This window comes from Salmo salar, chromosome 14, assembly GCF_965601325.2.
Source record: "Salmo salar chromosome 14, fSalSal1, whole genome shotgun sequence".
NCBI lineage: Eukaryota > Metazoa > Chordata > Actinopteri > Salmoniformes > Salmonidae > Salmo > Salmo salar.
In genome coordinates this window covers 89,501,713-89,517,158 of record NC_138304.1, presented here as the reverse complement: position 1 = coordinate 89,517,158, position 15,446 = coordinate 89,501,713, and the positions used below count along the sequence as shown (strand labels likewise).

At 51.3% G+C, this 15,446-nt stretch overlaps 1 protein-coding gene across 3 annotated transcripts in view; it reads left to right on the top strand.

Moving 5' to 3' along the window:
* LOC106570418 (protein tyrosine phosphatase type IVA 3) overlaps nt 1-15,446 on the top strand; it is an 84,043-nt gene that overhangs the window by 58,182 nt on the left and 10,415 nt on the right. For all 3 annotated transcript variants that reach the window (XM_014142720.3, XM_014142721.3, XM_082961261.1), the window contains exon 4: nt 2,070-2,200. In XM_014142720.3, coding sequence (XP_013998195.1) covers nt 2,070-2,200 — 131 coding nt within the window. The remainder of the gene's footprint in view (nt 1-2,069; nt 2,201-15,446) is intronic.

Genomic DNA, 15,446 nt, shown 5'->3' with positions numbered 1-15,446 from the left:
GTAAACTGGACGGGGATATCACCGTTAACTAGGAATTGATTGGAAATCTGTAGTGATTTGTTTATCCGGCGTCTCCTCTCCACTGTCGCTCTGATGCAGTGAGTTGCTTTGGCCGCAGGCTTTCAAAGCTAGGGCCTCATAGTGGTATAGCTAATGAGTGAACAGTGTTGTATATTGTGTGTGTTGAGGGCATGGAATTGTTGCAGGTCATCTTGACATTCTAAAAAGCATTCCAAGGTCACGTTGAATGGAAAGGTGTGTGAGCGTGCGAGGCAAGCGTATATCTGTGCGCCCATACCTCATCCCCAAAGTAGGCCAGTGCTGCTGGGGTTCCTGCCCTGTTGACATAGCCCACATTACCTCAGCCAACATCATGCAGTAGCTTACAACATGCACTACACTGCAAATATTGAACCTTCAGGAGCTTATGCTAATACCCCAGGAAAACAGTGTAAGACACAGCTCAGGCAAATAAATAGTCTAACCCCCAAATGACAACTGGTCTGTTGTGGTGGTGGCTGATTCCGTGTCTGTGTTTGTGCCTGCGTCTGTGCCTGCGTCCATCCATCTGTGTGCCTGAATGTGTGTGTGGGCTTTCCTGAGTCCAGTGGTGTGATGAGGCTATCTTCTCTCTCAGAAGGTGTTACTGTGGTAATTCCACACTGTTTACTGTAAACGACAGACACCTGCTGAAACCAAAGTGTGTGTGTGTGTGTGTGTGTGTGTGTGTGTGTGTGTGTACTGTTTTGTTCTAATACCTGTTTGTTCTTCTACATGGCTCTGTGTGTGTGTATATGTAATACTACCCTGCATGTGTGTTTGTTGTAGCTATGTGGGAGTATTGTTATGATATATGAGTCAGTGGTGCATTATAAAATCTCCCCAGACAGCCAGGTGTGTCCCTCCCTCCCTAGAGATACTGTGTGGCTGGAGATCAACAGGTTCTGGGTCCAGACCACTATGGCTGATACTGTGTGGCTAGAGATCAACAGGCCCTGGGTCCAGACCACTATGGCTGATACTGTGTGGCTGAAGATCAACAGGCTCTGGGTCCAGACCACTATGGCTGATACTGTGTGGCTGAAGATCAACAGGCTCTGGGTCCAGACCACTATGGCTGATACTGTGTGGCCAGAGATCAACAGGCCCTGGGTCCAGACCACTATGGCTGATACTGTGTGGCCAGAGATCAACAGGCCCTGGGTCCAGACCACTATGGCTGATCAGTATCCATGGTTCATCACTGGGCTGCTGTGAGTCAGCCTCTAATCACTGACTGACTGACTGACTGGCACTCACCTATCTCGTCACTACCCTCCTGACTCCTGCGTCATGTCTGTCTGTTTGTCTGTGTGTGTTTCTATCTGCTTTGTATCTACGTCTGTATTGTACCCCTGTGTCTCCAGGCTGCTGTGCTAAATCACATTTGTACCATGAACCATGTGTGTCTTAGACTGGAGGCTGCTGATAGGGTGAACTGTCTCTAACATATAGATATCTATAGAAGGGCTATGGCTCAATTGCACAACCTCAAAATGAGGTCGCCCTACCCTGTGTTGAATCAAAAGATGAAAGGATGCCTGCTCCTTCTGTTTACTGATAGGTGTGCTGTGCTTGGCATTGCAGTGGCATACAAACCAATGTTTCCACCACTGTGGTCATCGGTCATTTAATTTCAAATGACTTTATTCGTATATGAAGCTTTGAAAATTACAACAAAGAACACTTACAGTACAGTCAACACAACATTACAAAACAATATGCATAAGATTCCAAACCATACTAGTTCCCAGGAACATCATTTTAAATGTTTTTTTTTTTACTTAACCTTTTATTTAACTAGCCAAGTTAGTTAAGAACAAATTCTTACTTACAATGATGGCCTACCCCGGCCAAATCCTAACGATGCTGGGCCAATTGTGCGCCTCCCTATGGGACTCCCAATCATGGCCAGCTGTGATACAGCCTGGAATGGAACCAGGGTCTGCAGTGCCTTAGACCTCTGTGCCACTCATGCGTTGTTGAAACCTAAGGTCTCAGTCTAACACTATTTCTCCATCTCTCCCCAGGACTGGCAGTTTGATGACGGTGCGCCCCCTCCCTCTAAGGTGGTGGAGGACTGGCTGAGTCTGCTAAGGTCTCGTTTCCTGGAAGATCCGGGCTGCTGCGTGGCTGTGCACTGTGTGGCTGGACTGGGCAGGTGAGGGGACCAGCTCAGTTGGTAGAGCATGGTGCTTGCAACGCCAGGATATTGGGTTTGATTCCCGGGACGACCATACGTAAAAATTTATGCACGCATGACTGTAAATCGCTTTGGATTAAAAAAATGCATATTCAAATTACAGATACTCTGTAGGGGTCCAGAGGATACTCTGTAGGGGACCAGTAGGATACTTTGTAGGGGTCCAGGTAGAATACTCTGTAGGGGTCCAGTAGGATACTCTGTAGGGGACCAGTAGGATACTCTGTAGGGGACCAGTAGGATACTCTGTAGGGGACCAGTAGGATACTCTGTAGGGGACCAGTAGGATACTTTGTAGGGGTCCAGGTAGAATACTCTGTAGGGGTCCAGTAGGATACTCTGTAGGGGTCCAGATGATACTCTGTAGGGGTCCAGTAGGATACTCTGTAGGGGTCCAGTAGGATACTCTGTAGGGGTCCAGGTAGGATACTCTGTAGGGGTCCAGATGATACTCTGTAGGGGTCCAGTAGGATACTCTGTAGGGGTCCAGTAGGATACTCTGTAGGGGTCCAGGTAGGATACTCTGTAGGGGTCCAGGTAGGATACTCTGTAGGAGTCCAGGTGGGATACTCTGTAGGGGTCCAGGTGGGATACTCTGTAGGGGTCCAGGTGGGATACTCTGTAGGGGTCCAGGTAGGATACTCTGTAGGGGTCCAGGTAGGATACTCTGTAGGGGTCCAGGTAGAATACTCTGTAGGGGTCCAAGTAGGATACTCTGTAGGGGTCCAGGTAGGATACTCTGTAGGGGTCCAGGTAGGATACTCTGTAGGGGTCCAGGTAGGATACTCTGTAGGGGTCCAGGTAGGATACTCTGTAGGGGTCCAAGTAGGATACTCTGTAGGGGACCAGGTAGGATACTCTGTAGGGGACCAGGTAGGATACTATGTAGGGGTCCAGGTAGGATACTATGTAGGGGACCAGGTAGGATACTCTGTAGGGGTCCAGTAGGATACTCTGTAGGGGTCCAGTAGGATACTCTGTAGGGGTCCAGCAGGATACTATGTAGGGGTCCAGGTAGGATACTCTGTAGGGGACCAGTAGGATACTCTGTAGGGGTCCAGAGGATACTTTGTAGGGGTCCAGAGGATACTCTGTAGGGGTCCAGGTAGGATACTCTGTAGGGTTCTAGAGGATGCTCGGTAGGGGTCCAGTAGGATACTCTGTAGGGGTCCAGGTAGGATACTCTGTAGGGGTCCAGAGGATACTCTGTAAGGGTCCAGTAGGATACTCTGTAGGGGTCCAGTAGGATACTCTGTAGGGGACCAGTAGGATACTCTGTAGGGGTCCAGCAGGATGCTCGGTAGGGGTCCAGCTGGGATACTCTGTAGGGGACCAGTAGGATACTCTGTAGGGGACCAGTAGGATACTCTGTAGGGGTCCAGATGATACTCTGTAGGGGTCCAGTAGGATACTCTGTAGGGGTCCAGTAGGATACTCTGTAGGGGTCCAGGTAGAATACTCTGTAGGGGTCCAGGTAGGATACTCTGTAGGGGTCCAGGTGGGATACTCTGTAGGGGTCCAGGTGGGATACTCTGTAGGGGTCCAGGTAGGATACTCTGTAGGGGTCCAGGTAGGATACTCTGTAGGGGTCCAGGTAGAATACTCTGTAGGGGTCCAAGTAGGATACTCTGTAGGGGTCCAGGTAGGATACTCTGTAGGGGTCCAGGTAGGATACTCTGTAGGGGTCCAGGTAGGATACTCTGTAGGGGTCCAGGTAGGATACTCTGTAGGGGTCCAAGTAGGATACTCTGTAGGGGACCAGGTAGGATACTCTGTAGGGGACCAGGTAGGATACTATGTAGGGGTCCAGGTAGGATACTATGTAGGGGACCAGGTAGGATACTCTGTAGGGGTCCAGTAGGATACTCTGTAGGGGTCCAGTAGGATACTCTGTAGGGGTCCAGCAGGATACTATGTAGGGGTCCAGGTAGGATACGCTGTAAGGGACCAGTAGGATACTCTGTAGGGGTCCAGAGGATACTTTGTAGGGGTCCAGAGGATACTCTGTAGGGGTCCAGGTAGGATACTCTGTAGGGTTCTAGAGGATGCTCGGTAGGGGTCCAGTAGGATACTCTGTAGGGGTCCAGGTAGGATACTCTGTAGGGGTCCAGAGGATACTCTGTAAGGGTCCAGTAGGATACTCTGTAGGGGTCCAGTAGGATACTCTGTAGGGGTCCAGGTAGGATACTCTGTAGGGTTCTAGAGGATGCTCGGTAGGGGTCCAGTAGGATACTCTGTAGGGGTCCAGGTAGGATACTCTGTAGGGGTCCAGGTAGGATACTCTGTAGGGGTCCAGAGGATACTCTGTAAGGGTCCAGTAGGATACTCTGTAGGGGTCCAGTAGGATACTCTGTAGGGGACCAGTAGGATACTCTGTAGGGGTCCAGCAGGATGCTCGGTAGGGGTCCAGGTGGTATACTCTGTAGGGGACCAGTAGGATACTCTGTAGGGGACCAGTAGGATACTCTGTAGGGGACCAGTAGGATACTCTGTAGAGGACCAGTAGGATACTCTGTAGGGGACCAGTAGGATGCTCTCTAGGGGACCAGTAGGATGCTCGGTAGGGGTCCAGGTGGGATACTCTGTAGGGGTCCAGGTAGAATACTCTGTAGGGGTCCAAGTAGGATACTCTGTAGGGGTCCAGGTAGGATACTCTGTAGGGGTCCAGGTAGGATACTCTGTAGGGGTCCAGGTAGGATACTCTGTAGGGGTCCAGGTAGGATACTCTGTAGGGGTCCAGTAGGATACTCTGTAGGGGTCCAAGTAGGATACTCTGTAGGGGACCAGGTAGGATACTCTGTAGGGGACCAGGTAGGATACTAGGTAGGGGGCCAGGTAGGATACTATGTAGGGGACCAGGTAGGATACTCTGTAGGGGTCCAGTAGGATACTCTGTAGGGGTCCAGTAGGATACTCTGTAGGTGTCCAGCAGGATACTATGTAGGGGTCCAGGTAGGATACGCTGTAGGGGACCAGTAGGATGCTCTGTAGGGGTCCAGAGGATACTTTGTAGGGGTCCAGAGGATACTCTGTAGGGGTCCAGGTAGGATACTCTGTAGGGTTCTAGAGGATGCTCAGTAGAGGTCCAGTAGGATACTCTGTAGGGGTCCAGGTAGGATACTCTGTAGGGGTCCAGAGGATACTCTGTAAGGGTCCAGTAGGATACTCTGTAGGGGTCCAGTAGGATACTCTGTAGGGGACCAGTAGGATACTCTGTAGGGGTCCAGCAGGATGCTCGGTAGGGGTCCAGGTGGGATACTCTGTAGGGGACCAGTAGGATACTCTGTAGGGGACCAGTAGTATACTCTGTAGGGGTCCAGATGATACTCTGTAGGGGTTCAGTAGGATACTCTGTAGGGGTCCAGTAGGATACTCTGTAGGGGTCCAGGTAGGATACTCTGTAGGGGTCCAGGTAGGATACTCTGTAGGGGTCCAGGTGGGATACTCTGTAGGGGTTCAGGTGGGATACTCTGTAGGGGTCCAGGTAGGATACTCTGTAGGGGTCCAGGTAGGATACTCTGTAGGGGTCCAGGTAGAATACTCTGTAGGGGACCAGGTAGGATACTCTGTAGGGGACCAGGTAGGATACTATGTAGGGGACCAGGTAGGATACTATGTAGGGGTCCAGGTAGGATACTATGTAGGGGACCAGGTAGGATACTCTGTAGGGGTCCAGTAGGATACTCTGTAGGGGTCCAGTAGGATACTCTGTAGGGGTCCAGCAGGATACTATGTAGGGGTCCAGGTAGGATACGCTGTAGGGGACCAGTAGGATACTCTGTAGGGGTCCAGAGGATACTTTGTAGGGGTCCAGAGGATACTCTGTAGGGGTCCAGGTAGGATACTCTGTAGGGTTCTAGAGGATGCTCGGTAGGGGTCCAGTAGGATACTCTGTAGGGGTCCAGGTAGGATACTCTGTAGGGGTCCAGAGGATACTCTGTAAGGGTCCAGTAGGATACTCTGTAGGGGTCCAGTAGGATACTCTGTAGGGGACCAGTAGGATACTCTGTAGGGGTCCAGCAGGATGCTCGGTAGGGGTCCAGGTGGTATACTCTGTAGGGGACCAGTAGGATACTCTGTAGGGGACCAGTAGAATACTCTGTAGGGGACCAGTAGGATACTCTGTAGGGGTCCAGTAGGATACTCTGTAGGGGTCCAGTAGGATGCTCGGTAGGGGTCCAGTAGAAAACTCTGTAGGGGTCCAGGTGGGATACTCTGTAGGGGTCCAGGTGGGATAATCTGTAGGGGACCAGTAGGATGCTCGGTAGGGGACCAGTAGGATACTCTGTAGGGGTCCAGTAGGATACTCTGTAGGGGTCCAGGTGGGATACTCTGTAGGGGTCCAGTAGGATACTCTGTAGGGGTCCAGGTGGGATACTCTGTAGGGGTCCAGTAGGATACTCTGTAGGGGTCCAGGTGGGATACTCTGTAGGGGTCCAGCAGGATGCTCGGTAGGGGTCCAGAAGGATACTCTGTAGGGGACCAGTAGGATACTCTGTAGGGGTCCAGTAGGATACTCTGTAGGGGACCAGTAGGATACTCTGTAGGGTCCAGGTGGGATACTCTGTAGGGGTCCAGCAGGATGCTCGGTAGGGGTCCAGTAGGATACTCTGTAGGGGATCAGTAGGATACTCTGTAGCGGACCAGTAGGATACTCTGTAGGGGTCCAGGTAGGATACTCTATAGGGGTCCAGTAGGATACTCTGTAGGGGACCAGTAGAATACTCTCTAAGGGACCAGAAGGATACTCTGTAGGGGACCAGTAGGATACTCTGTAGGGGTCCAGGTGGGATACTCTGTAGGGGTCCAGGTAGAATACTCTGTAGGGGTCCAAGTAGGATTCTCTGTAGGGATCCAGGTAGAATACTCTGTAGGGGTCCAGGTAGGATACTCTGTAGGGGTCCAGGTAGGATACTCTGTAGGGGTCCAGGTAGGATACTCTGTAGGGGTCCAGGTAGGATACTCTGTAGGGGTCCAGGTAGGATACTCTGTAGGGGTCCAAGTAGGATACTCTGTAGGGGACCAGTAGGATACTCTGTAGGGGTCCAGGTGGGATACTCTGTAGGGGTCCAGCAGGATGCTCGGTAGGGGTCCAGTAGGATACTCTGTAGGGGACCAGTAGGATACTCTGTAGGGGACCAGTAGGATACTCTGTAGGGGTCCAGTAGGATACTCTGTAGGGGACCAGTAGGATACTCTGTAGGGGTCCAGGTGGGATACTCTGTAGGGGTCCAGCAGGATGCTCGGTAGGGGTCCAGTAGGATACTCTGTAGGGGATCAGTAGGATACTCTGTAGGGGACCAGTAGGATACTCTGTAGGGGACCAGTAGGATACTCTGTAGGGGACCAGTAGGATACTCTGTAGGGGTCCAGGTAGGATACTCTGTAGGGGTCCAGTATGATACTCTGTAGGGGACCAGTAGGATACTCTCTAGGGGACCAGTAGGATACTCTGTAGGGGACCAGTAGGATACTCTGTAGGGGACCAGTAGGATACTCTGTAGGGGTCCAGCAGGATGCTCGGTAGGGGTCCAGTAGGATACTCTGTAGGGGACCAGTAGGATACTCTGTAGGGGACCAGTAGGATACTCTGTAGGGGACCAGTAGGATACTCTGTAGGGGTCCAGTAGGAAACTCTGTAGGGGACCAGTAGGATACTCTGTAGGGGACCAGTAGGATACTCTGTAGGGGTCCAGTAGGATACTCTGTAGGGGACCAGTAGGATACTCTGTAGGGGTCCAGTAGGATACTCTGTAGGGGACCAGTAGGATACTCTGTAGGGGTCCAGAGGATACTCTGTAGGGGTCCAGAGGATACTCTGTAAGGGTCCAGTAGGATACTCTGTAAGGGTCCAGAAGGATACTCTGTAGGGGACCAGTAGGATACTCTGTAGGGGTCCAGGTGGGATACTCTGTAGGGGTCCAGGTAGAATACTCTGTAGGGGTCCAAGTAGGATTCTCTGTAGGGGTCCAGGTAGAATACTCTGTAGGGGTCCAGGTAGGATACTCTGTAGGGGTCCAGGTAGGATACTCTGTAGGGGTCCAGGTAGGATACTCTGTAGGGGTCCAGTATGATACTCTGTAGGGGACCAGTAGGATACTCTCTAGGGGACCAGTAGGATACTCTGTAGGGGTCCAGGTAGGATATTCTGTAGGGGTCCAGAGGATACTCTGTAAGGGTCCAGTAGGATACTCTGTAGGGGTCCAGTAGGATACTCTGTAGGGGACCAGTAGGATACTCTGTAGGGGACCAGTAGGATGCTCTCTAGGGGACCAGTAGGATGCTCGGTAGGGGTCCAGGTGGGATACTCTGTAGGGGTCCAGTAGGATACTCTGTAGGGGTCCAGGTGGGATACTCTGTAGGGGACCAGTAGGATGCTCGGTAGGGGTCCAGTAGAATACTCTGTAGGGGTCCAGGTGGGATACTCTGTAGGGGTCCAGGTGGGATAATCTGTAGGGGACCAGTAGGATGCTCGGTAGGGGACCAGTAGGATACTCTGTAGGGGTCCAGTAGAATACTCTGTAGGGGACCAGTAGGATACTCTGTAGGGGTCCAGGTGGGATACTCTGTAGGGGACCAGTAGGATACTCTGTAGGGGTCCAGGTGGGATACTCTGTAGGGGTCCAGTAGGATACTCTGAAGGGGTCCAGGTAGGATACTCTGTAGGGGTCCAGTATGATACTCTATAGGGGACCAGTAGGATACTCTCTAGGGGACCAGTAGGATACTCTGTAGGGGACCAGTAGGATACTCTGTAGGGGACCAGTAGGATACTCTGTAGGGGACCAGTGGGATACTCTGTAGGGGTCCAGTAGGATACTCTGTAGGGGACCAGTATGATACTCTGTAGGGGACCAGTAGGATACTCTGTAGGGGACCAGGTAGGATACTCTGTAGGGGTCCAGGTAGGATACTCTGTAGGGTTCTAGAGGATGCTCGGTAGGGGTCCAGTAGGATACTCTGTAGGGGTCCAGGTAGGATACTCTGTAGGGGTCCAGAGGATACTCTGTAGTGGTCCAGTAGGATACTCTGTAAGGGTCCAGTAGGATACTCTGTAAGGGTCCAGAAGGATACTCTGTAGGGGTCCAGTAGGATACTCTGTAGGGGACCAGTAGGATACTCTGTAGGGGTCCAGCAGGATGCTCGGTAGGGGTCCAGGTGGGATACTCTGTAGGGGACCAGTAGGATACTCTGTAGGGGACCAGTAGGATACTCTGTAGGGGTCCAGTAGGATACTCTGTAGGGGACCAGTAGGCTACTCTGTAGGGGTCCAGTAGGATACTCTGTAGGGGACCAGTAGGATGCTCGGTAGGGGTCCAGGTGGGATACTCTGTAGGGGTCCAGTAGGATACTCTGTAGGGGACCAGTAGGATACTCTGTAGGGGACCAGTAGGATGCTCTCTAGGGGACCAGTAGGATGCTCGGTAGGGGTCCAGGTGGGATACTCTGTAGGGGTCCAGTAGGATACTCTGTAGGGGTCCAGGTGGGATACTCTGTAGGGGACCAGTAGGATGCTCGGTAGGGGTCCAGTAGAATACTCTGTAGGGGTCCAGGTGGGATACTCTGTAGGGGTCCAGGTGGGATACTCTGTAGGGGAGCAGTAGGATGCTCGGTAGGGGACCAGTAGGTACTCTGTAGGGGTCCAGTAGGATACTCTGTAGGGGACCAGTAGGATACTCTGTAGGGGTCCAGGTGGGATACTCTGTAGAGGTCCAGTAGGATACTCTGTAGGGGTCCAGGTGGGATACTCTGTAGGGGTCCAGTAGGATACTCTGTAGGGGTCCAGGTGGGATACTCTGTAGGGGTCCAGCAGGATGCTCGGTAGGGGTCCAGTAGGATACTCTGTAGGGGACCAGTAGGATACTCTGTAGGGGTCCAGGTGGGATACTCTGTAGGGGTCCAGCAGGATGCTCGGTAGGGGTCCAGTAGGATACTCTGTAGGGGACCAGTAGGATACTCTGTAGGGGTCCAGCAGGATACTCTGTAGCGGACCAGTAGGGTACTCTGTAGGGGTCCAGGTGGGATACTCTGTAGGGGTCCAGCAGGATGCTCGGTAGGGGTCCAGTAGGATACTCTGTAGGGGACCAGTAGGATACTCTGTAGGGGTCCAGTAGGATACTCTGTAGGGGTCCAGTAGGATACTCTGTAGGGGACCAGTAGGATACTCTGTAGGGGTCCAGTAGGATACTCTGTAGGGGTCCAGTAGGATACCCTGTAGGGTTCCAGAGGATACTCTGTAGGGGACCAGTAGGATACTCTGTAGGGGTCCAGTAGGATACTCTGTAGGGGACCAGTAGGATACTCTGTAGGGGACCAGTAGGATACTCTGTAGGGGACCAGGTGGGATACTCTGTAGGGGTCCAGCAGGATACTCTGTAGGGGTCCAGCAGGATGCTCGGTAGGGGACCAGTAGGATACTCTGTAGGGGTCCAGGTGGGATACTCTGTAGGGGTCCAGTAGGATGCTCGCTAGGGGACCAGTAGGATACTCTGTAGGGGTCCAGGTGGGATACTCTGTAGGGGACCAGTAGGATACTCTGTAGGGGACCAGTAGGATACTCTGTAGGGGTCCAGGTGGGATACTCTGTAGGGGTCCAGGATACTCTGTAGGGGTCCAGGTAGGATATTCTGTAGGGGTCCAGAGGATACTCTGTAAGGGTCCAGTAGGATACTCTGTAGGGGTCCAGTAGGATACTCTGTAGGGGTCCAGTAGGATACTCTGTAGGGGACCAGTAGGATACTCTGTAGGGGACCAGTAGGATGCTCTCTAGGGGACCAGTAGGATGCTCGGTAGGGGTCCAGGTGGGATACTCTGTAGGGGTCCAGTAGGATACTCTGTAGGGGTCCAGGTGGGATACTCTGTAGGGGACCAGTAGGATGCTCGGTAGGGGTCCAGTAGAATACTCTGTAGGGGTCCAGGTGGGATACTCTGTAGGGGTCCAGGTGGGATAATCTGTAGGGGACCAGTAGGATGCTCTGTAGGGGTCCAGTAGGATACTCTGTAGGGGTCCAGTAGGATACTCTGTAGGGGACCAGTAGGATACTCTGTAGGGGTCCAGGTGGGATACTCTGTAGGGGACCAGTAGGATACTCTGTAGGGGTCCAGGTGGGATACTCTGTAGGGGTCCAGTAGGATACTCTGAAGGGGTCCAGGTAGGATACTCTGTAGGGGTCCAGTATGATACTCTATAGGGGACCAGTAGGATACTCTCTAGGGGACCAGTAGGATACTCTGTAGGGGACCAGTAGGATACTCTGTAGGGGACCAGTAGGATACTCTGTAGGGGACCAGTGGGATACTCTGTAGGGGTCCAGTAGGATACTCTGTAGGGGACCAGTATGATACTCTGTAGGGGACCAGTAGGATACTCTGTAGGGGACCAGGTAGGATACTCTGTAGGGGTCCAGGTAGGATACTCTGTAGGGTTCTAGAGGATGCTCGGTAGGGGTCCAGTAGGATACTCTGTAGGGGTCCAGGTAGGATACTCTGTAGGCGTCCAGAGGATACTCTGTAGTGGTCCAGTAGGATACTCTGTAAGGGTCCAGTAGGATACTCTGTAAGGGTCCAGAAGGATACTCTGTAGGGGTCCAGTAGGATACTCTGTAGGGGACCAGTAGGATACTCTGTAGGGGTCCAGCAGGATGCTCGGTAGGGGTCCAGGTGGGATACTCTGTAGGGGACCAGTAGGATACTCTGTAGGGGACCAGTAGGATACTCTGTAGGGGTCCAGTAGGATACTCTGTAGGGGACCAGTAGGCTACTCTGTAGGGGTCCAGTAGGATACTCTGTAGGGGACCAGTAGGATGCTCGGTAGGGGTCCAGGTGGGATACTCTGTAGGGGTCCAGTAGGATACTCTGTAGGGGACCAGTAGGATACTCTGTAGGGGACCAGTAGGATGCTCTCTAGGGGACCAGTAGGATGCTCGGTAGGGGTCCAGGTGGGATACTCTGTAGGGGTCCAGTAGGATACTCTGTAGGGGTCCAGGTGGGATACTCTGTAGGGGACCAGTAGGATGCTCGGTAGGGGTCCAGTAGAATACTCTGTAGGGGTCCAGGTGGGATACTCTGTAGGGGTCCAGGTGGGATACTCTGTAGGGGACCAGTAGGATGCTCGGTAGGGGACCAGTAGGTACTCTGTAGGGGTCCAGTAGGATACTCTGTAGGGGACCAGTAGGATACTCTGTAGGGGTCCAGGTGGGATACTCTGTAGAGGTCCAGTAGGATACTCTGTAGGGGTCCAGGTGGGATACTCTGTAGGGGTCCAGTAGGATACTCTGTAGGGGTCCAGGTGGGATACTCTGTAGGGGTCCAGCAGGATGCTCGGTAGGGGTCCAGTAGGATACTCTGTAGGGGACCAGTAGGATACTCTGTAGGGGTCCAGGTGGGATACTCTGTAGGGGTCCAGCAGGATGCTCGGTAGGGGTCCAGTAGGATACTCTGTAGGGGACCAGTAGGATACTCTGTAGGGGTCCAGCAGGATACTCTGTAGCGGACCAGTAGGGTACTCTGTAGGGGTCCAGGTGGGATACTCTGTAGGGGTCCAGCAGGATGCTCGGTAGGGGTCCAGTAGGATACTCTGTAGGGGACCAGTAGGATACTCTGTAGGGGTCCAGTAGGATACTCTGTAGGGGTCCAGTAGGATACTCTGTAGGGGACCAGTAGGATACTCTGTAGGGGTCCAGTAGGATACTCTGTAGGGGTCCAGTAGGATACCCTGTAGGGTTCCAGAGGATACTCTGTAGGGGACCAGTAGGATACTCTGTAGGGGTCCAGTAGGATACTCTGTAGGGGACCAGTAGGATACTCTGTAGGGGACCAGTAGGATACTCTGTAGGGGACCAGGTGGGATACTCTGTAGGGGTCCAGCAGGATACTCTGTAGGGGTCCAGCAGGATGCTCGGTAGGGGACCAGTAGGATACTCTGTAGGGGTCCAGGTGGGATACTCTGTAGGGGTCCAGTAGGATGCTCGGTAGGGGACCAGTAGGATACTCTGTAGGGGTCCAGGTGGGATACTCTGTAGGGGACCAGTAGGATACTCTGTAGGGGACCAGTAGGATACTCTGTAGGGGTCCAGGTGGGATACTCTGTAGGGGTCCAGTAGGATGCTCGGTAGGGGACCAGTAGGATACTCTGTAGGGGTCCAGGTGGGATACTCTGTAGGGGACCAGTAGGATACTCTCTAGGGGTCCAGGTGGGATACTCGGTAGGGGTCCAGCAGGATGCTCGGTAGGGGTCCAGCAGGATGCTCGGTAGGGGTCCAGCAGGATGCTCGGTAGGGGACCAGCAGGATGCACTGTGTGGCTAGACTGGGCATGTATGGGATACTTTGTTTACTTACATCTGAAAATGACTACTGAACAGATTCACAAATCCCAGACTGTACCTTTACGCCTGGGATATATAGGGGAGACAGTCAGTGAAAAATAATGTAGTTCATTTAGTTTGATGTGAATGGACAACTGTTTGAGTCATCATGCCTGTCATTGCCTATAATCAGATCAAGGGGGCATTGTTGATCAAGGTATCACGGGGAACAGGACCCAAGAGGTTGTGTTGACTGTCACTGCAAAGACTAAGCTTTGCACAGTGTCTACCATGTTAATCTGACAGTCAGTTGGTTAAACCTGGGTTAAGGGGGGCTCATTCTAACTGTACCCAACACCCAGTGGCAGTCGGTGCTGTTTAAGATCATGGAGGAGGAATTTTTTTGTTTATGAGCATGTCCTTATTTTTATTAGAGCATATTGGATGACTGTCATTCATATTCCATTCACCCAGTTCAATGTAACATCAATAGGTTTAGGTTACTACATAATACTTTAATGTTCCCTATACCCATCATGAGGTTGTTACAACCTAGTCTACGAATTAAAGTTTACAACGTAGGTGCACACAGGTCGAGAGACAAATTGGAATAATCAAGGTGACACATTCGATACCGCCTTGCACACTCTTGCCTGCATCTAGCTGAACTAGGCTGTAATCATTAGTCCAAACAGTTGCAAAATAGTTTCTATTGGAGAAATGCAGATAGGTTTATCCCTGTTTCGTTCTGTTTGCTTCCATTTAAGAAATGTTTTTCACTGGAATCGGCAGAATGAATACACCCCTGATCACCTGCACACAAGTTGACTTTCATAGCAGTCACATATGAACAGCATCATCACTTTGCTCGTTGTATAATTCCTTCTCGCATCTACACGCTCTCCTCCTCTCACCTTTTCCCTTCAGTTGTGCACAACACTACAGCTGTCTGTGACCAGGCGAAAAAACCTTTCCAAGCCTTCATACCATAACCGCTACACACACCCTACATCGTTGTCACCATATTAGCTAATGTCATAGCCAACATAGTTACTATATCTAACGCATTAGTAAACCCGCTACAATCACGCAGTACAGTGTACAGCAAGCAGTTACACCGGCGTGCCCCAGTGGCAATACATTGATAAAACCGAAAGCTTACCTTGACTTGGAGGAGTTCCAGTGTTGGATAACCTTAGCCATCTAGCTAAAATAAATAGCATTCCTCTCTGTTTGAGCTGTAGGTTGAGTATGCTAAATTAGCTACAATAGCTGCAAGTAAGTGAAAAAAATTGAACGAAATATAGCTAGTTAGCTTTCTCTCTGCTGCTTCTTAATTTTTGAATAAATTAATTTGTTCAAAACTGTTCAACTATCGTCTTTCTCTCTCTTTTATGCACTGCAGTGCTAGCTATCTGTAGCTTATGCTTTCAGTGCTAGATTCATTCTATGAGCCTTTGATTGGGTAGACGTGTCAGTTCATGCTGCAATTACATGAATTACTGTGTAAGTCTATAGAAAGGGAGCCTCCTACATATTATATTAAAGTAAATGTACCCAGAAAAGGACGGAAAATAGCTGTCCTTCGGCTTACACCAAGGTGCTACCCCAGAGAGTGCTGTTGAGGCTACTGTAGACCTTTGTTTCAAAGCAGTGTATTTTAATCAGTTATTTGGTGATGTGAATATATTTAGTATAGTCTTATCTAAAAAGTATGTTTCACAACAAACAAACAAAAATCACTGAGTTAGGAGGGTCCTCCCCTTCCTCATCTGAGGACCCTCTGCTGCTGACACCTCTACCGGTACAAGAATAGGATGGGCACCTCTTTGGATTCATCCCAAATGGCCCTCTATTCCCTGTACACTGTATATGGAATAGAGTGCCATTGGGGACACA